The following is a 22,073-nucleotide window of genomic DNA, read 5'->3' on the forward strand; positions in this document are numbered from 1 at the left end:
TCACTGCTTCACTCTCATTGGCAGTCGCTCTTCATTTGCAAAAAGTTGAACTGTTCCCCATCCAGTCACTATTTGTCACTGTCCCTCATGTCTCCGGAAATCGCCAGGTTTCCAATAAAAAAAAAACGAGATTGTGTCGCTTTGTTGCTGCATGTATCTTGTAATGTGAACAGGGCATTCAACTGGGATTTGATGCCTAAAAGTCGCATTCTCAGAGTATAGTACACTTATTAAAAAATAAAAAATTAGTTATGTATAGAAACACTTGTGCCAAGATACTAATTTCATTACAAAACAAAAAAATAAGTATATTTACTTTTCTTAATGAATAGTAACTTCATTCCAAAAATGAAAAAAGCTCAGAATAAACGGTGCTTGATAAAATGGCGATATATTACAAGTTACATTTTGTTATTCAATAACTTTGATTATTATTATTCTAAAATGAAATATAAAACTGAATGAGTACGTGAGCCTAAACTTTAGTTTTGTGTTTATTAGTAGTGTTCCACACAATGAAGCATGAAGAAGAGAGGAGGATAGGGTAGGAAACATGTTGGCTGTAGTGTGACATTGTCTGTTATCAGTAAAGCACACCGCAGCTTCTGCTGATAAACACAACGGATGGAGTGTTTGTGAGCCTGTTGACATTGCTCTGACCTCTACAGTTACGCCACTCAAGAGCCGATTTCAATACCGAAACCGGCCTCTTAAATCTGTGCTCTGTACTTCAAATCACAAACTTCAATGAATAAATAACAAATCACTTTGCAAAGCATTACTGTGCATTTTAAGGTTTTGTTTCACCCGGCTTTATTTGTTTTCATGAAACATTACTTTTACTGTCCGATTGTATGAAGAACATTACACGAGTGACCACCATAGTGACTCATGTTATGCACAGCTGGTTTCCTTGTATAGTCTTTTTAACTTTATAGCTGTGGCTGGTGCATTAGTAATCACAAAGGCTGTTTACACCTGGTATTAAGATGCATTTTCGTTGATCGGATCACAACGAGGACGCTAAATACAGGTTTCAAAACTTTTTGAGCTTGTCACAAAAAAGAAATTTAAAACTATTTCAGAAACTATGAAGAAAATCTTTCTTGTACCTTTGCTTTAGATTATAAATAAGAATAAATAAGATATTCTGTCTTATTATAGTGTGCACATTTACACTATTTACACTTTGGCAAATACATCACATTTAACAATAGAGGTCCGGACATCGTGTCATGTGACCCATTTTGTTTACGGCACTATACTGGCAGGCAAGGACAGCCGGGAGCGAATATGAAATGAACTGTACGGTAGTACCGTTAAATGGAATGGACGTCATGCGTGACCTTTTGACATGATTGCATAATACGTAAGGTCACTGGTGCATCACACGGCTAGTGCAAAATGAGAAGTTGTGGTTTAAATATGCATTTTTTTCCTTTACAATTACAATTGTTTTGCTAGATAAGACCCCTCTTGGTTGGTATCATTTAGAGCCATTTGAAGCTGCACTGAAACTGCAATTTTAAACTGCATTGCAACTGTTAGCTGTTGAGGTCCAATAAAGCAGTGTTTCCCAACCAGGTGGTCGGGGGCCCATAGGGGGGTCTCAGCAGATTTCCAAGGGGGCCTCAAAATGGTTAAAAATTGGACAAAACAAACATTAAATAAAGCTAAAGCAACAAAAATCAAGATGTTTCTTATTTTTTGGCCATTTTAGTACCGAATATACATTTGTCTAGTCATTCCAAGTTCTAGTTAATTTTATGTGTAAAAAACTGAGTTGAGTGGGGGGCCTTCAAATATTGTTGTGGGCAACTAGGGGTCTTAAAGTGAAAAGGGTTGGGAACCACTGCAATAAAGTCTATTAAAATTAGAAAAATCCTTACCTCAGAAAACTTTATTTTTTTTCTCTACTAAACAAAAAGACATAAAAATCTTGAATGACATGGTGGTGAGTAAATTATTAGGATTTTTTTTGAAAGCAGAATAATCATTTAACTATATAACCATAAAAAAATCGAAATAATAGTGAGAGTACGTACATGGCTGGATAAGTTAAAAATATAACAGACAGCTAGATGTTATAACAATTATGTACAAAAAGAACAAAAAAACTAAGCTAAGTACAATTAAGCCTAACACACACATGCAGTTCCTGCTTGAACGTGCGTCTGGTGGGCGGTGCCGTCACTCCTCTCATTTGCATACACGTCACACAGCTTTTAAAAGTCTCGCGCAGCGTTATGCTGAGATGTGGGTCTTTCACATGTTCACATAAATCTCGGTGGAGGTTTTCCTTTACATTATTTTGTTACGGTTATGCTCCGGATTTCATAAGACAAACAATCTGTCTGAAAAGAAGCGTGCCTTTTCACTAAACTTAAAGTATAAAATAAAACGGACTCAAAATGTAAGTATTGGTCAAGTTTTTTTAACTGGGTGTTTCGCGAATTACTTTATCTTATGAATCACAGTGGACAAAAAGGCATTATTTCACTCATTATTTGCATTATTTTGGCAGTACATCTTATGGCAACAGTTTTTAGGACTGCACGATAAATCACATTTGTGATTCCATGCGCATCTTATCAGTAAAGTCGAATCGCCTGCGAATATGAATGCGATATTGCTTGTCAGTAAACGGCTTTGGGTAGTAAATGCCGCTCCATGATCTGAAAGCAGGTGATGGCGATTAACTACTAATCAAGCAACCGGCTTTACTGATGATATGTGCATCCTGACAATCGCATGACATTTAAAGTACAACAGCTTTAGTTTTAATATGACGAATTCAGTTTTTGCTGCATTATATGATGTACGTATATGCGTGACGTATGAAGTAATGTTTTAACTCTTTTTCATAGTTAAACTTTTCATAATAATATATTTTTTTAAATAGTTGTATATTTTACTTTATGTAATGTAACGTATGTATTGTATAGGCCTATATTTGAAAAGCTTCTGTTTTTACTTGTGTCTTTACTGTATGTACTGATTTGTATTTAATGTAAAGCTGCTTTTTTGCAACTATGCAAAAGTGTGCGCTAAAGAAATATGTTTAAAGTAGCTATATATCTATATATGTAATAAAAAATTAACTTCTATATGTATGACATAAGCATACTTTATCTAAAATGTGTGTTCAAGTCACATATTCACAATCACATTTAATCTAAATTTCGAAGTCAAAATATTTTTTTTTCTTACAATTATTTTTCTTGTCTGTTATATGTTGATATAATGTTTAATATGTGTGGTCAAATGATCCCAAGCTGTTGTGTAGTACCCTTTAAGAAGGTCCTAATATGTACCATTTAGTATATGGTTGGTACCAATAATATGTACCACGGGGAGATACTTCTAGAAACTGTTAAGGTACTTTCTGAAAGTGACCATTTTTTTCTGACAGTAGCTACAGGTACCTCTATTTCTGCCATTCAGTTATATGTAAAGTCATTTATTATTAGGTTTGTTTGCATAAGCCAGCCTATTTTAATGTGTGATGCGTTCTCTTTGCATATCTCCCAAACAGTGGAGATATAAAACAACATTTGGTTGAATTGATCAGTCTATTTCTTCACCATGGGAAGGTGCTTACCTGTTTGCTTTCTCATTATTTTTAACTAGGATGACCACCAGAGAAAGATGGCGAGTATACAAGCGGGTCAGCTTCATGTTCTTCTTGGCACTAGTGACTCTTGCTGTCGTCCAGAGAGGAAACTTCAGCTTACTACAGGACTTGCAGACGGAGAGAATCGAAAGGCAGGTGCGTACGGAGCTCATGGGTGAAGTCGACCTGCAAAATCGGGCATATCCTCCCATTGCCTTAAACTTCTGGAAGAAGCATGTGCAAACGGTTACAGAACATCCTAAAATAACACAGGACCAAATGCCCACGACCTGGGATATCAGCAGCTCCAACTGCACCGCCAACTTTAACTTCACATCTGCAGATTGGTTCGAGGGGCTTGAATCCAATTTTAAGCAATTTCTGCTCTATAGGCACTGCAGATACTTTCCTATCCTAATCAATCACCCAGAGAAATGTGCCGGGGAAGTCGACTTGTTGGTGGTCATCAAGTCGGTAATAACCCAATATGACCGGAGAGAGGTGATAAGGCAAACTTGGGGCAAAGAGCAGGTGATCGATGGAAAAAGAATCAAGACCCTTTTCCTTCTTGGGACGTCTTCAAATGAAGAAGAGCGGGCCAACCATCAAAAACTTCTGGAGTATGAGGATTACATTTATGGGGATATACTTCAATGGGACTTTATGGATAGTTTCTTCAACCTTACCCTAAAAGAGACCCACTTCTTGAAATGGTTCTCCACTTACTGCGGAAACGCTCGCTACATCTTCAAAGGAGATGATGATGTGTTTGTCAGCGTTCCCAACATCTTGGAGTACCTGGATGCAAGCAAAAACTTGAAAGACCTGTTTGTCGGTGATGTCATCCTTAATGCCCGGCCCATTCGCAAAAAACAGAACAAGTACTACGTCCCCGACGCCTTGTATAATAAGACCCACTACCCGCCGTATGCCGGTGGAGGTGGTTTTCTGATGGATGGCCCAGTCGCACGTAAACTCTACGGTGCATGTGATACGCTGGAGCTTTATCCCATCGATGATGTGTTTCTTGGCATGTGTCTAGAAGTGCTTCAAGTAACTCCAGTTAAACACAACGCTTTTAAAACGTTTGGGCTCGTGAAGGATAAAAACAGTAAGTTAAATAGGGAGCCGTGCTTTTTTAGGAGCATGATAGTGGTACATAAATTGCTCCCACCAGATTTAATAAACATGTGGAAACTGGTCAACAATGATACCTTAGTTTGTTCACAGAAAATGGACATCTTCTAGTCTTGGCGTGTAAAAAAATCGAAGGAGATTTAAATAAATATGTGAATGAAACTTTGAGGTGACTCAAATACAAAGTACTCAATTTTATGAGGAGAACTTTTTAATGTAGCAAATGAAGGAGCTTGTGATTTGCATAATGTGATCGATGAAAAGACAGATGGGCAGAAATGCATGCACTTAATGTTAAACGTAACTACAAGCAGTACTGAATAAACACAGGGATCTATTCTACACACATTTCTTAAACGAGACCTAATGCTTAAAGGGTCCCTAGTCCCAGACTACCTTAAATGTTAGTGTTGTCTTGATCGAAAACAATTGCTCTGACATATCTTAAAATATATCAGTGCGAGTGTTGTGTCTCGAGGAATACATCAGTTATGTTATTTATAAAATATGGTTTTAAAAATGACTTAAATATCCTAATTAACCAAGACCTAGTCCTGGCTTAAGATAATCCCGGTCTGGGAAATCGCCCCATAGTCTCTACCTCACCGGTTTTCAGTGTCATTCTGCCCCTATGTGGATGAATGTTACCTTAACATGTTTTTTTTTAAGTCCGTTCATAAAACAAATAATGGTATTAGTCACAAAATGATGTGCATTACACAAACTACTAAGACATTTCATCATATGAATTATAATAATAATGTTATTTCCAATTTTATTCTAAGTATTTATGAAGTGAACAATCATTTCTCATAGACTTTATGCGTTTTGGTAGAGGGTTTATTTTCAAACTGTGAACATCAAACAAACTGCTGGTACATGTATGTAATGATAAATTAATTTATGAAATTCCTCCTTGAATTGGGAGGTGGAGCTGGACTTTGTGTATTTATTTGTATGGTTAAAGGTTATGCAATACATGATTGTTTGTAATCCGGACTGTAAGGTGTGATTGTGTAAAAAGTACTAGAATGAACGAATTAAGGTGAAATGAATTAGTATTTGTAAATAAACATTTTATTTTCAAAGAACAATGTGTTTTCATTTTTTTATCTATGTTTAGCCACATGCATTTATGTTACAGATAATTTAATTCAAAGCGAGCAGTCCAACAAAGCCTTACACTTATATTATGCATTTGGCAAACACGTTATCCCTGGAAGCTGTGCGTAAAGCACAAGCTCATAAGTTAATAAAATATCATAATCAGAAAGAGGTTTTATTGCCAGTTATGTTTGCATATATCAGGAATTTGTTTTTGTGTCACAGCTTCAAGTGGATGGAGACAACAACGACACACAGATAAATATAGTGTTTAATGCTGCATTTCCTTATTACTTTATGATATGGACTCAGTTTGGGAGTTTCTATAGTAAAGTGTGTTTTCTAATGTTTTACAATTCACAGGTCAAGCTTCTGTATTTGGACCAGTAGTTTATGATCAAAGCAATAAATTCCTGGCTACTAATAGAAAATGCAAGTGACTTCTTAAAAATAAAGTGCTTAAGTAACTAAACCCTTAACCAACTTTTTTTAGTTAATGATCTGTAAGAATGATGCTTTATTAGTGCTGTTCATTGATTTTAGTAAGTTTTTTGACATTTTGATATAAAGTGTTTCAATACTACAATATGTGGTGTAAAAACGTCTGAGTGCTGCCCTCTTCAGGTTGAACGGTGGCTACTGCAGTTGAATTTTCCTATTGGATGTTGGGTCCAAAAAGTAACTCGTGACGTAAGCAGGTTCAAGCTCACCACGCCCTTGTTACGATCTTACCACATGCTGTATGAGCTTAGTTCGTCCCCTCTATCTCCGTTGGGATCTGCCCACTTTTCTTGCATTTTTCAAATATTGCCGGGTGGAGTCAGGCTCTGACCAGGGGTTTAGTTACGCTTTAAAAGAACCTATTCTTTCATATCTTTTTACAATCTAAATAACTTTTTTCACCACAAAGAACCGATTGTGCAACCGAAAGGTTCTTTGAATTTTAAAAGTTCTTTATGGAAACATTCAAACAAAAATGGTTCCCCGTGAAGCGCGCAATCGGAGTTTTAGCGGCATCTAGCGGTGAAAATGTGAATTGCAAACTGTGGACTGAATTGCAGTCCAAAGGTTACCTGTACTTTTCGAAACGTACAGTTAAGCTATGGTAGCCGTCGCTGTGTCTGAGACAACAAGTTTGTCTGTTTTTTTTTCTTCAATAAACTCTTATTGGATATTGCACACAACAGTAATTTGTCCATTTAGGGCTACTGTACAAAAATGACAGGGCCCTCCATGTAAAGGGACCTGCAGTGTATGTAGATAAAAACGGCTCATTCTAAGGTATGTGTTTAAGGTCTTTACACACCACTGACATTTCTGTCAAGAGATCCTCCTAAATTTAACACATTGGCCTTTAAAGAGTGTTGGTGATAGTACACTTTTCAAAATTCAACTAGGCCTATATAAATAATGGGCTGCAGGTCCCCTTACATTAAAGATAAATAAAACGGGTACATTTTTAAAAACTGGATTTTCACATTTTTGACAAAATAATTGCCATGACGCTTTCATAAGTCATAAAAATTTATTATTACTGATAATAAACTATATTGATTATTGTATAAAAATGTTCATTCATTTTTCAAGGATTGCTGGACACTGCCACATATAGTAAAGTGCTAAATGACACCAAAAGTGGTTCACTGGTTCGTAATCATAGGGGAACCATTTAAAGTGCTATGTAGCACCTGTGTAGAACCCTATAGTGCTATATCACCCCCATATGGTTCTTCATAGGTGCTTTATAGGTGCTATATAGCACTAAAAATGGTTTCCCTATGATTATGAGCTTTTAGTGCTATTTAGCACCAATTTTGTAGAGTGTAATGTTAACCACACAGGTATTCTTTTCAATTGATCAATTGTCTGATTTTATGTTTTGTGTGTGTTTGTGTGTGTGTGTGTGTGTGTGTGTGTGTGTGTGTGTGTGTGTGTGTGTGTGTGTGTGTGTGTGTGTGTGTGTGTGTGTGTGTGTGTGTGCGTGTGCGGGTGTGTGTGCGTGTGTGTGTGTGTGTACCTGGTAATTATCACGTTGTGGGGACCAATTGTCCCCACAAAGATAGGAATACCAGTGTTTTTGTGACCTTGTAGCTTATAAATCAAACAAAATGATGTTTCTTGAAAATGTGAAGTAGTAGAAGGGTTTCTGTGATGGTTGGGGTTAGGGAATGGGGTAGGTAAGGGGAATAGAATATAAACTTTGTGTGTGTGTGTGTGTGTGTGTGTGTGTGTGTGTGTGTGTGTGTGTGTGTGTGTGTGTGTGTGTGTGTGTGTGTGTGTGTGTGTGTGTGTGTGTGTGTGTGTGTGTGTGTGTGTGTGTGTGTGTGTGTGTGTGTGTGTGTGTGTGTGTGTGTGTGTGTGTGTGTGTGTGTGTGTGTGTGTGTGTGTGTGTGTGAGGATGTGTGTATGAGGATGTGTGTATGAGGATGTGTGTGTGAGGATGTGTGTATGAGGATGTGTGAATGATTATAATCTGACACTTAGGGACAGTTTCCCAGACAGGCCTTATCCTCCTCAAACTAAAATGCATGTTTGAGCTGCTTTAATTTAAAAACACCTTGTCCTGTTTAATTTTAAAATAAATCGGTGCCATTATGTCTTAAGATGCACACCTGTAGTGTCTTTTATGTTTGTGAAAAACTTCTCATATTACCTCATAAAAATAAGGCCTAGTTCTGGATTAACCTAAACCCTGTCCTGGAAACCGCCCCTTAGTGTAAAAAAAACAATTGTAACATAAAAAATTGCCCAGGGCATTGACAAGAGTAGTCAGAGAAGAGATGTAAAGTAAGTATCAGCACAAACAAGCCTATTCCTCAAACTAGGGCTTCTGGAAGAGATAAATAGTTGTTGATCACTGATGTACAATTCAATAGCTGAGGGTAACATTGGATGATGTGCTAATAACTCCTATTGATCCTCCTATAATGTAATTTAATTCAATTTTTTTATATAGCGCTTTTAGTTCATCGTACCAAAGCAACTTTACATGCAGAGACAAAGAAATAAATAGAAGGGAAAAGAAGTTGAGTCATCATAATACAGAGTAAACAGCATTCCAGTCCTTAATTCTGATTGGCCAATAGCTGTTACTTATGACAGAGCCTTTAGAGAGAGTTTTGCCAATGGACGTGCAAAACGCACAGTTGTCACGTGATTCATGGAGACTTCAGAAGCTCATAGTGAGCCACTGAAAAGCATTGAGTTTGATTTAAAGAGTTTTTTAAATTTTTCTTAATTAATAGTCAAGAAATGCATTCATTTCATTATTTATATATCACACCAATATATGTATTTATTTTTATGAAGTTTAATTAAAATGATAAAAAAAAATCCAGTAATATGGTAATATTATATTTCATTATTGCAAGTATAAAAAAATTATATGTTGAAATTAAAAGATGAAATTACTTTTTGCTACTTATATTGAGCTGCAGGGCATTGGAAAGGCAGTGTGATACAAGTCTCATTTGTGTAAACCACACAAAAATATTTGGTCTTTCAAGGTGTGCTTGTAAAAGATGAGGTTTGTAAAAGATTAATGTGTTGCCAGTATCTCCTATATTTCTGTTCATAAGGGGAGACCCTTATTGACAGAAATAACATGCAACTGTAACTTTGTAATAAAAGTGTGTCACCTAGTGGATGTATGGAGAAAGGTCATGGAACCCGGAAAATGTATAATTTTGAGTTTCAAGACAATTCATGTTACAATTCAGAAAAAGTGACTGTTAATCCTAAATATAAAATAATGTCTAGTGAATTAATCTATACTGGCCTACTATACCGTAGCCTATAGGCTAAATAAATTCATGAAATTATTAGTTTCAGATTTTATTTACTATTCACGACATTTAATACAAATACATTTCCCTTTTTCTCTTGTCAAATTCAATATTTAAAATCATGACTCATATTTTCAATTGATCTCGCGGTACTTTGACGTCAAACACTGATTGATCTGCGCAGGGCCACGTGATGTCGAAAAGATGAACACGTCTTTCATAATCCTTACAATGAAAATAAATGTGTTACAATGTCTGTTACACTAAAAAAAGTAGTTAACATATCTCAATAACAGAATACACATCACTCGTGTCACGTACATTTGTCGTTTCAGGAATGTGTTGACACAATTTTCAGAATTAAAGAGGAGCAGGAAAATGAATTAGCCTTAAAAAAGTGAATGCAACTATTAAACATGTTATTACATGCATTAAAACAATTAAAGGCTTTACTCTGAAAATGTTTTGCATGTCTGTGTTAGGGAAAGTCTAGGCTTATTAGACTTTAAGAATATTAGACATAATATATGTACTGTTTAAATATACTATTTATTTATTTATTATTGAGTGACTTTGTTTTGTTACTGTCACTGTTATAGGCTTTCAATTAATTTTACTGAATTGCTTGGTGTGTTGTTAAGTCGCCTCGTGTCGTTCTGCAATGTCGGTACTGCAAGCATATTGCATCACGATGACGTATGATCAAGAATACTATAAATAGGAGTGCAGCGGCTCATTCTGGCGTAGAGAGTTAAGGTAAGTTTCAGAAATTAATAATACTTATTTTGTTATGTTTGGATACCCCACACCAAAGCAAATGTTTTTATTAATTGTGTAAATGTATTTGTTAATATTCGTTAATTAACAGATTAATATTACTACTTGTAAACATTTGTATATTTTCCTTTTTGTTGAATGGTAAATGCTTTCACATTCGTAAGTCGTTTGAACCTCAGCTAAATTACTTTTTAGAGATAATTTACCCTATGGGGGTAAATTGATTTACCCTATGGGAGTTAATTATCATACGCTTTTATGCCCGCAGCCGGCGCATGTTTTCAATTGTTTCCAATGAAAGCATTCCGGGTTTTTTTAAGCCAACAGCTAGCGTTTTTTTTTCAACTTTGGGTAAAAAGCATCGCTTGTCACTGTAAGTTCTCACACGGCCGTATAATCACAGTGGAGCAGGGGTGGGACAAATATCACAACAACAAACCGGCGCGAATGATAAACAAAGCGTATCCTAGCAACCAAAGCGCTCAGCTATAGCTGCCAGTCGGCTGAAAAAATATGGCATTCGGCAACAGCCTGGCGCTTTCAGACGCGTTTAAAAGCTTTGGCCTGTGTCTCAATCAGCTCCCTTGTTAGCTAGTCCAGTGCAAATCCGTCCAATTCACTGGAACGATCGTTCCCTAAAAAAAATCCCACAATGCAACGCAAAACCCAGTGAGCATCACTATCATATCTATGATCATATGCTCACTTACTAGAAATCACGTGACTTTTTCTATAGTTCCTCAACTGAAAATCGCGTGAGCCAACCACTGATCTGTGGAGCCAACTCAATAAACTTCATGAAATGCAACAGAACTTTTATAAAGGCTAACGTTTGATTTATTTTAGTTTTAATTATAAACACACATCACTAGAACGTAAAGGAACAACAATCTACTCAATATTTAAAATAATTATATTTATTTCAATTTGTAAAATAAAATTAAAATGTTATTATATTCCTCCAATTTTATGCACGGATATGTAAGAGAATAATGACAAATTTTTTCAAGTCAGAGAGATGTTGGTTTTGCCGGTTGTTGATAACAGCTGTGAATGTTTACAACATGCTTATGAGCAGACACGTCACAGGATAATAAGTGAACAGTGTCCCAATGTCAAGTGAGCTAGGGTCCTCACCAGTGCCCGAACATGCGTACACGATATAGTAATTTACAACCTCGTAGCTAGGGAACAAATTGAGACACAGGGTTGATGTGCACAGCCCCTAAGAGGTGGCATATGCATTTACATGTAGCTAAGGAGTAGCAGTTGCAAAAAAAATTGGGGGATTTATGTGAAAAATAAAAATATGAAATGAAGAATAAGAAAATATAATTTTTAGATTATGAACTATGCTTTATTATGAAAATAGCCAGGTTTATTCTCACAATGTAAAAATGCCATTTTAGACCATGATACAAATGCTGATATAAATCTTAAACAGAATATGAATAATTTATTAACTCCAATCATTGTCAATTTTCAGGCGAAATCTGTTGTGATATCAATTGTGACATTCATAGCGAGATTCATTGTGTGAGCCATTGTGCAAACATCTTCAAGATATTTTACAAAATAAACTGCGGGATCAGTTGTGAGTTAGAGGTAAGTTTAAGAATTTGCATTTGTTATTTATTTTATTTGTAAGCCTATTTTAGATTACTTCTTTTTTTGCTAGATCCCTCTTGACAGAACAACTGCTTCATCCATTGTGACATCCATTGCAAGATTCACTGCGGGATCAGTTGTGAGTTAGAGGTAAGTTTAAGAATTTGCATTTGTTATTTGTTACTTATTTTGTTTGTAGCCTATTTAAGATTAGTTTTTTTTTTTTTGCTGCTAGATCCCTCTTGACAAAACAACTGCTTCATCCATTGTGACATCCATTGCAAGATTCACTGCGGGATCAGTTGTGAGTTAGAGGTAAGTTTAAGAATTTGCATTTGTTATTTGTTACTTATTTTGTTTGTAGCCTATTTAAGATTAGTTTTTTTTTTTTGCTGCTAGATCCCTCTTGACAAAGCAACTGCTTCATCCATTGTGACATCCATTGCAAGATTCACTGCGGGATCAGTTGTGAGTTAGAGGTAAGTTTAAGAATTTGCATTTGTTATTTGTTACTTATTTTGTTTGTAGCCTATTTAAGATTAGTTTTTTTTTTTGCTGCTAGATCCCTCTTGACAGAACAACTGCTTCATCCATTGTGACATCCATTGCAAGATTCACTGCGGGATCAGTTGTGAGTTAGAGGTAAGTTTAAGAATTTGCATTTGTTATTTGTTACTTATTTTGTTTGTAGCCTATTTAAGATTAGTTTTTTTTTTTGCTGCTAGATCCCTCTTGACAGAACAACTGCTTCATCCATTGTGACATCCATTGCAAGATTCACTGCGGGATCAGTTGTGAGTTAGAGGTAAGTTTAAGAATTTGCATTTGTTATTTGTTACTTATTTTGTTTGTAGCCTATTTAAGATTAGGTTTTTTTTGCTGCTAGATCCCTCTTGACAAAACAACTGCTTCATCCATTGTGACATCCATTGCAAGATTCACTGCGGGATCAGTTGTGAGTTAGAGGTAAGTTTAAGAATTTGCATTTGTTATTTGTTACTTATTTTGTTTGTAGCCTTTTTAAGATTAGTTTTTTTTGTTGTTGCTGTTAGATCCCTCTTGACAAAACAACTGCTTCATCCATTGTGACATCCATTGCAAGATTCACTGCGAGATCAGTGCTGTATTAATTAAAAGTCAGAGGTTTCGATATATTTATATTTTTGAGACCTCCCGCTTTTAGTCTTAGAGAGATCAGTCTCTACTAAAATGAAGCCCTGGAGGAAAAAAATTAAATGGCGTAGCTTCTGCTGGCCATGGCAGTGCTCAAACCTCAAAAGACAGCAGTATGCCAGTGAGGTTTACATTCAAACACAGGCATATTTCAGTGAAACAGAGATCCAGCAAGGAACAGATGCGGTACCCTCTTCACCTGACAAAGTGGCAAAACCATTAAAGGATCATGTGACGCCTCAGCATCAAACCTCACTTGATGACTTCAAATTTTTTACACATTCTCCAGCCATCACATTGGTAGAACCACTGGTGATTGAAATGACCCCTCAGCACCAAACTTCACCTGTGGAAGAAGAACAACTGCCAATGAGGCCATCGTTCACGGAGAAAGTCTTGACTCAGGCACAGGCAACAGAGCAAGAGAGACCTCCTGAACACTGTGAGGAAAGAAAGATAAGAAAGGAGCCACTGGTGATTAAAGTAACCCCTCAGCACCAGATTTCACCTGTGAAAGAAGTAGAACTGACACTGTGGCCATCCTTCACAGAGGAAGACTTGACTCAGGCACAGGCGACAGAGCAAGAAATACCTTCTGAACGCTGTGAAGAAAGAAAGAAAAGAAAGAAACCACCGGTGAACAAAGTAACCCCTCAGTGCCAGATTTTACCTGTGGAAGAAGAAGAACTGGCACTGTGCCCATCCTTCACAGAGGAAGACTTGACTCAGGCACAGGCGACAGAGCAAGAGAGACCTCCTGGCCGCTGTAAAAAAAGAAAGAAAAGAAAGAAACCACAGGTGAACACAGTAACCCCTCAGTGCCAGATTTTACCTGTGGAAGAAGAAGAACTGGCACTGTGCCCATCCTTCACAGAGGAAGACTTGACTCAGGCACAGGCGACAGAGCAAGAGAGACCTCCTGGCCGCTGTAAAAAAAGAAAGAAAAGAAAGAAACCACAGGTGAACACAGTAACCCCTCAGTGCCAGATTTTACCTGTGGAAGAAGAAGAACTGGCACTGTGCCCATCCTTCACAGAGGAAGACTTGACTCAGGCACAGGCGACAGAGCAAGAGAGACCTCCTGGCCGCTGTAAAAAAAGAAAGAAACCACAGGTGAACACAGTAACCCCTCAGTGCCAGATTTTACCTGTGGAAGAAGAAGAACTGGCACTGTGCCCATCCTTCACAGAGGAAGACTTGACTCAGGCACAGGCGACAGAGCAAGAGAGACCTCCTGGCCGCTGTAAAAAAAGAAAGAAAAGAAAGAAACCACAGGTGAACACAGTAACCCCTCAGTGCCAGATTTTATCTGTGGAAAAAGAAGAACTGGCACTGTGGCCATCCTTCACAGAGAAAGACTTAACTCAGGCACAGGCGACAGAGCAAAAGAAACCTCCTGGCCGCTGTGAAAAAAGAAAGAAAAGAAAGAAACCACAGGCGAACACAGTAATCACTCAGCACCAAACTTCACCTGTGGAAGAAGAAGAACTGGCACTGTGGCCATCCTTCACAGAGAAAGACTCAACTCAGGCACAGGCGACAGAGCAAGAAAGAACTCCTGGCCGCTGTGAAAAAAGAAAGAAAAGAAAGAAACCACCGGTGAACACAGTAACCACTCAGCACCAAACTTCACCTGTGGAAGAAGAAAAACTGGCACTGTGGCCATCCTTCACAGAGAAAGACTCAACTCAGGCACAGGCGACAGAGCAAGAGAGACCTCCTGGCCGCTGTGAAAAAAGAAAGAAACCACCGGTGAACACAGTAACCACTCAGCACCAAACTTCACCTGTGGAAGAAGAAGAACTGGCACTGTGGCCATCCTTCACAGAGAAAGACTTAACTCAGGCACAGGCAACAGAGCAAGAAAAACCTCCTGGCCGCTGTGAAAAAAGAAAGAAAAGAAAGAAACCACAGGTGAACACAGTAACCACTCAGCACCAAACTTCACCTGTGGAAGAAGAAGAACTGGCACTGTGGCCATCCTTCACAGAGAAAGACTCAACTCAGGCACAGGCGACAGAGCAAGAGAGACCTCCTGGCCGCTGTGAAAAAAGAAAGAAAAGAAAGAAACCACAGGCGAACACAGTAATCACTCAGCACCAAACTTCACCTGTGGAAGAAGAACTGGCACTGTGGCCATCCTTCACAGAGAAAGACTCAACTCAGGCACAGGCGACAGAGCAAGAGAGACCTCCTGGCCGCTGTGAAAAAAGAAAGAAAAGAAAGAAACCACCGGTGAACACAGTAACCACTCAGCACAAAACTTCACATGTGGAAGAAGAAGAACTGGCACTGTGGCCATCCTTCACAGAGAAAGACTCAACTCAGGCACAGGCGACAGAGCAAGAGAGACTTCCTGGCCGCTGTGAAAAAAGAAAGAAAAGAAAGAAACCACCGGTGAACACAGTAACCACTCAGCACAAAACTTCACCTGTGGAAGAAGAAGAACTGGCACTGTGGCCATCCTTCACAGAGAAAGACTCAACTCAGGCACAGGCGACAGAGCAAGAGAGACCTCCTGGCCGCTGTGAAAAAAGAAAGAAACCACAGGTGAACACAGTAATCACTCAGCACCAAACTTCACCTGTGGAAGAAGACGAACTGGCACTGTGGCCATCCTTCACAGAGGAAGACTTGACTCAGGAACAGGCGACAGAGCAAGAGAGACCTTCTGACCACTGTGAAGAAAAAAAGATAAGAAAGAAACCATTGTTGATAACAGTAACCCCTCAGTGCCAGACCTTATCTGATGGAGATAAAATATCGTCGCTGTGGCCATCCATCATAGTAAAAGAATCGGCTCAGGTCGAGAGGATAGTGGAACAGAGACCACGTAAGGTACCTTTGCATCAGGCTCCACAACATGCTGTCATCGAAATGTTGCCTGTGCAAGAAAGGCTAGGAGAGAAAAATGTGAACCAAACTGATCATCCAGAAGTTATAATTCAAGGACCTTTACCAAAACTTGCTTGGGTGGACACAGGCAACGTACCAGTAACTCAACTGGATGATTTACAGGTGGATGAAAAAAGCAGGCCTGAAGATCAAATGATGAGAATAATAATGAATTTTGTGCCATCATATGCTGAGGGAACTTTTTTCCAAAGGAAAAAGAGGATACCAAAGGTTGCCCTGAAACATTTTTCACTTACAGAATGGAGGGTCTATAGAAAAAGACAGCAGAAAGAAGAGGAATTAAGAAAACAGAAAGAGAAACAACAGAGACAGGCTCTTCGTGAAAAATATTTTAACGATCCAGCAATGAAACATCTGCTAATTAATAAGTATAACAGGTTTAATAAGAAAAGATAATAGGCCAACCTCTTCATGCAGTCTGCCATCTAGATTTACACTCCCTCCCTATCTATACTGTAAATAAAATCTATTGAAAATATAGCAAAAAAGATGTGTACGTGCTTTATTGGGATTCACACTTAAAATCAAATAATCATGAGAAATGTTTACAGACATTATAAAGCTAGTGAGTTGGTCCAGGTTATGCACTAAACTGAAAACAGTGGATAAAGCGAGAACACAATTAATCTCCGTATATTTATACACTGTAAAAACTCAACTTAAACCGTTTGAGGAAACCGATTGCCTTAAATCATTTAAGTTTTAAAACTAATACATATGAGTACTGTAAACTGTAAATTATAAGTGCATGTGACTAAAAATTTTTGAGTTACCTTTACCTCAAATATATTAAGTTTGCTTAAGTTCATACCACTCAAATAGTTTTAGTTCACTTAATACATTTTATTTAGTTCACACAACTGTATAGCTACTCAAATGGTTTGAGGAAACCGATTGCCTTAAATGGTTTAAGTTGACTTAACTCAAATGAATTAAGTTTCATAAGATCAGAAAAACATTAGTATAAAAATGATGACAACAAAAGGTAAAATTATTACAGTTTATTGAACAATCATTTATGTTACAAACATTTTTCTAAACAAAACAAAAGTGTGCTTTTGGGTCCAAATTCACATTTACACATTTCTTATGAAATAAATCAAGTATTCCTTTATGTAGTGTACACTTTTAGTAAATCAAATGTACTGTTCCTTAATTCAAATGACATTTAAACATTAAGACGTACACTTTCCCATGAAATTTCCAAATTACACAGGGTCACATTAGTCTATGCCAAACACTGAGAAAACACAAATATTACTGTTTTACTGACAAAACTGTGGTGTACTCACAGCATGATGAGTAAATAAATGGGTCCACTTGTAGTAACATTTCTTTAGTTTTTGTTGTGTTAATGATGGTAGGATACATTATCAGAAAACATAACATAAGTTTTCACTGCTATGCGGATGATATCCAGCTTTACATCTCGTCACTCGTCAAGCTAACAGACTGCATTAGTTATATTAGGTACTGGATGGCAAATAACTTTCTTATGCTAAACTCCAATAAGACTGAGATCTTTATTATTGAACCAAATCGCACCAAACGTAATATGTCAGATTACAAGTTGCCCATAGATGGCTCCACGGTGGTGCCATCTTCCACGGTTAAGAATTTAGGCGTAATGTTCGACAGCAATCTATCTTTCGATAGTCATATCTCCAGCGTCTGCCGCACAGCATTCTTCCATCTTAGAAATATCTCAAAAATATGCCAAATGCTGTCTGCATCAGATGCAGAAAAGCTTATCCATGCTTTTATGACCTCTAGAATAGACTATTGTAACTCGTTACTCGGGGGATGCCATGCAGATCAGGTAAACAAGCTACAAAAACGCCGCCGCAAGAGTGCTTACTCGATCTAAAAAGTATGACCACATTAGTCCAATTCTGGCATCTTTACACTGGCTACCAGTTAAATATCACATACAATTTAAAATATTACTAATCACCTACAAAGCCTTAAATGGCCTAGCGCCCTCGTATATTAAAGAATTATTATCAAAATACAATCTACGAGGTAAACTGCGATCACAAAATTCTGGTTACATAATTATCCCTAGAATATCAAAACCGAGCGGATTTTAAACCACAATACTGTATGACACTTGCATTACATGGCCCCTACACTGATAGAATTTGTTTTTCTCTCCCTGTCTCCCGCTTCCTATCCCTACCGTGTTTATATATATATATATATATATATATATATAAATTTCTCCCAAGGGTTTTGGCCTTCTAGGAGTTTTTCCACTGGGTTTTCTCCTAGGGGTTTTTTCGTCCCCGGGAGAGTCAGCCAACTTTGGCTTAACTTAGCACTTTACTGTACGTTACATTATTTCTATGCCTCGCTTGTATGGTTTATCCTTAGCCGCTATATTCTACGTCTTATATTATCTATTGATTTTCTGTGTTTTCCCCTACATCTACTCATGTAAAGCTGCTTTGCACCAAGTAACAATTGTGAAAAGCACTATATAAATAAAATTGAATTGAATTGAATAGATCAGGGGTCACCAACGTGGTGCCCGCCAAAGCACATTCTTTTAATAGTCTCAACTGTAATATTTAATCATTACATATTTTTTTATATTAGCTTGGCTTGGTTTATGCATGTTAAAATTTTAAACAATACTAAAACATATAAACAAGTCAAATAAAATAAAATAAACAAGTAAAACAAAAAAGTTTTAAGTAGACTATATCAAAAAGTAGCCCTCCAGATTGTTTTATCCATTGTGGTAGCCCTTGCTCATAAAAAGGTTGGAGACCCCTGGAATAGATGATAGTCAGTCATACTCCTCAATGGTAAAGATCGAAAACTGCTCTAGACGCGTTCGTATTTACCTGTGAGAAAACACAAAAATATGAATAAATGATCCACAAACAGAACTGTGGTATACTAGCAACCTAATAAACAAATGTGGTACCTTTAAAGTTTTTGCTGGTGAATGATGGGTGGTTGAGAACAGTCAGCCAGTCCAAAAATGCTGGACGCATTTGTGCTAACCTGGGAGAAAACACACAAATATGAATTACTTTTCCACTTAGAGAACTGTAGTATACTCACAACATAATAAATGTGGTAACGTTACTTTTAAAAGGTTTTATGAGTGAAGCGGTTATGTCAGTAATCACTACTGTCAACTTTAGTCGTTTAGTCGACTAATCGGTCGATGCCGTCTTTGTCGACTGACATTTTCATTGGTCGACCAGTTGCATAATTAATTTATATTCACCAATAAAGAAATTTTTATTGATTTACTCCTTGATATTTATTCCTTTATAAGCAGTTAAATATAACTGTATTCTAAATATAATTAGCCTATGTTTTATCCCCAACTTTAAATGCTTTAATTTAGGCTATTTTGTAACAGCGCCACAGTTTAGCGCACCACGTAGAACACTCTGGAACCACACCTGTGGCTGGCTGCACTGCTACTTCACTCAGAAAGGAATATAGAGGGTTTTCACCGACGTCACGATCTGGGCGGTAACCCGGATGCGCGGCCATTGTGGAGGCACTTGGTGTAAAGAACTGAATGGAGTTCAATGGAGTATTGTGTGCTTTGGATACTTTTAGTGAATGTAAACATGTCTAAACAACAGAAAACGCGTCCAAGATGCAAAGGTATATAGGGAAGGACTTGGAGCACAAGAAAAGGCATGATATTTCGAGAAATTACAATTTATAGGCGGTGCAGATCCTTACGAGTTAGCTCCCTCTTCTTGGATCCGTGACGACCCGGCGATTCTTCAGTTGCATATCCCGATATAGTCAACTACCTGGTTTTCATGCCGAGCCCATATGTGATAAATATATCATATTTATTTATTTTTATAAATATGTCAGCTTTATTTATAAAGCAAATTAAAAATAGCCAGTGTCCTACCAATGTGCTTTACAGTAAAATAAGCACACAGTTAAACAACAAAAGCAATAATTGTTTTTACCATTTACTATTAAAAATATTATTTTCATTACAATAGAAAATTTGTTATGAGCAATTAAACACACTGGCATTAAGGCAGCGCAAATTTTAGTTGTGTTTAAGTACATTTTGTGCATACACTTAAAGTATACTTTTAAAAAGTACATATTAAAGCGTAACTAAACCCTAAACCAACTTTTTTTAGTTAATAATCTGTACGAATGGGGCTTTATTAGTGCTGTTCATTGATTTTAGTAAGTTTTTTGACATTTGGATATAAAGTGTTTCAATACTGCAATATATGGTGTAAAAACGTCTGAGTGCTGCCCTCTTCAGGATGAACGGTGACTACAGCAGTTGAATTTTCCTATTGGATGTTGGGTCCAAAAAATGACTCGTGACGTATGGTTCAAGATCACCACGCCCTCATTACGATCTCACCACACACTTCGTTCGTCCCCTCTATCTCCTTGGGATCTGCCCACTTTTCTTGCATTTTTCAAATATTGCCAGTGGGTGGAGTCAGGCTCTGAACAGGGGTTTAGTTACGCTTTAAATACTCTTTAAATAAAGCACAACAAGTACAAGCATACTTGTTTTATACTTTATGTACTTTAATCATATTTCTAATAGAATACTAATCTTTTTCTTGAGCTTTGCCAACCACAAGCGCCTCCTCTGATAATTTCTTGCATTCCTTTCCCTGGGTTTTAATTTTTGGAAGTTGATAATATTCCAAATGTTTTTCTCAAACTGTCCTAATGGTACAATCTCAAACACGGCAATAATTAGCCATTTTCCTTGACGACGTTCGGGATATAGGCTACTTCAGTGCCTGTGCTCTGTTGTAATGCGAAGTGCCTCCAATATGGCGACTACCGCTTTGATGACCCTTCGTGAAAACCCTCTATTGGTAGTTCTGCAGTATTCATTCAGTTCAAACGCTACCTGTTTTGGCTTTAGTCAGCAAAATGTCCAAGAAATCTAAATCTTTTTTCTGGCTCCATTTTACAAAAAAAGGTCAAGGAGTTTGAGTTCGCCTGCTCGCAAGGTTTGCGAAAAGTAAATGATAGAGTCTATTTTTTTGTAGAATCTTTCATTCGAATAGTAAATAAAATACAGTAATAAAATAATTAAAATGAAAGTCTCTCCTGATTATGTTTCAAATTATTAACATTTACGTCTTTTAGGCTATAAGTAAATTGCAGAATAAGTTTTGTTTTTGTAAATCCTTAGACATTATTTTTACCACTTAAGTTTTGCTTTATATAATGTATTTCTTCAAAGTGAATTTCTTTTGTATAAATTGTTTCTTAATTTTAATAAATGTTTCATAAACCAATTACATGTATTTAATAAATAAAAAGCAAATATAGCAGACAATATAATAACCGCGCATGGAGGCGCCGGCACGGCGCGTTCACTTGCATTGCATTGTTAACTAGAACGCACCTCATCATAAATTAATAAAACCCAGCGTATGCCTATATGCCTCATACATTAGCATTAAATATCTTTGCTGCAGTGCATTCGTTCTAGAAGATGACAAGGGCTTTCTCACACACAGTGAGTTAGACCCGCCTTGGCCTGTGCGTCTTTTACGCATTCCTAAGGTGCCTGTATTATCCATTAGTTTTATCGTGTTGCAATCTATTCGGCAACATGTGTGTGTGTGTGTGTGTGTGTGTGTGTGTGTGTGTGTGTGTGTTTGCTTTAACGTATTACATTTTACATTTACTCACGTTACTGTAAATGAGTATTTTTTGTGTACTTTTACTTTTTTGAGTAGTTTTTAAAATCTGTACTTTTACTTAAGTATGTTTTGTTTGAAGTATTGTACTTCGCTACATTTTAAATCATATCCGTTACTGAGTAAATTAAAAAAAAAAAGCAAGGTGATAAAGATGCGCAACGGATGATTGATGGGCGGGGGAACGCGCAAAAAGAACCATGGAGACGGACGAGACAGGCGCGCGCTAATGCAGACCTGCCATCAGTTCAAATCTTATAAAAGAAACCCCTGGTC

The 22,073-nt window shown here is 37.2% G+C and overlaps 2 protein-coding genes across 2 annotated transcripts; both read left to right on the forward strand.

Annotated features, from left to right (window-relative positions):
- Positions 1–2,244: 2,244 nt before the first annotated feature.
- On the forward strand, positions 2,245–5,844 carry b3gnt7 (UDP-GlcNAc:betaGal beta-1,3-N-acetylglucosaminyltransferase 7). The gene is made up of 2 exons (XM_055218325.2): positions 2,245–2,413; positions 3,631–5,844. Coding segments are annotated over exons 1-2 (1,233 nt in total). The 5' UTR covers positions 2,245–2,411; the 3' UTR covers positions 4,862–5,844.
- A 7,064-nt stretch (positions 5,845–12,908) lies between these two features.
- Positions 12,909–16,601, forward strand: LOC129454296 (uncharacterized). Its single transcript, XM_055218774.2, has 2 exons — positions 12,909–12,990; positions 13,077–16,601. The coding sequence occupies exon 2, from the start codon at positions 13,234–13,236 to the stop codon at positions 16,507–16,509; it is 3,276 nt and encodes a 1,091-aa protein (XP_055074749.2). The 5' UTR covers positions 12,909–12,990; positions 13,077–13,233; the 3' UTR covers positions 16,510–16,601.
- Positions 16,602–22,073: the final 5,472 nt, after the last annotated feature.

The sequence above is a fragment of the Misgurnus anguillicaudatus genome, chromosome 23 (genome assembly GCF_027580225.2).
Source record: "Misgurnus anguillicaudatus chromosome 23, ASM2758022v2, whole genome shotgun sequence".
Lineage (NCBI taxonomy): Eukaryota > Metazoa > Chordata > Actinopteri > Cypriniformes > Cobitidae > Misgurnus > Misgurnus anguillicaudatus.

Excerpts from the sequence above, each read along its gene's own strand:
- LOC129454296 (XM_055218774.2), top strand. The coding sequence starts at position 13,234 with ATGAAGCCCTGGAGGAAAAAAATTAAATGGCGTAGCTTCTGCTGGCCA.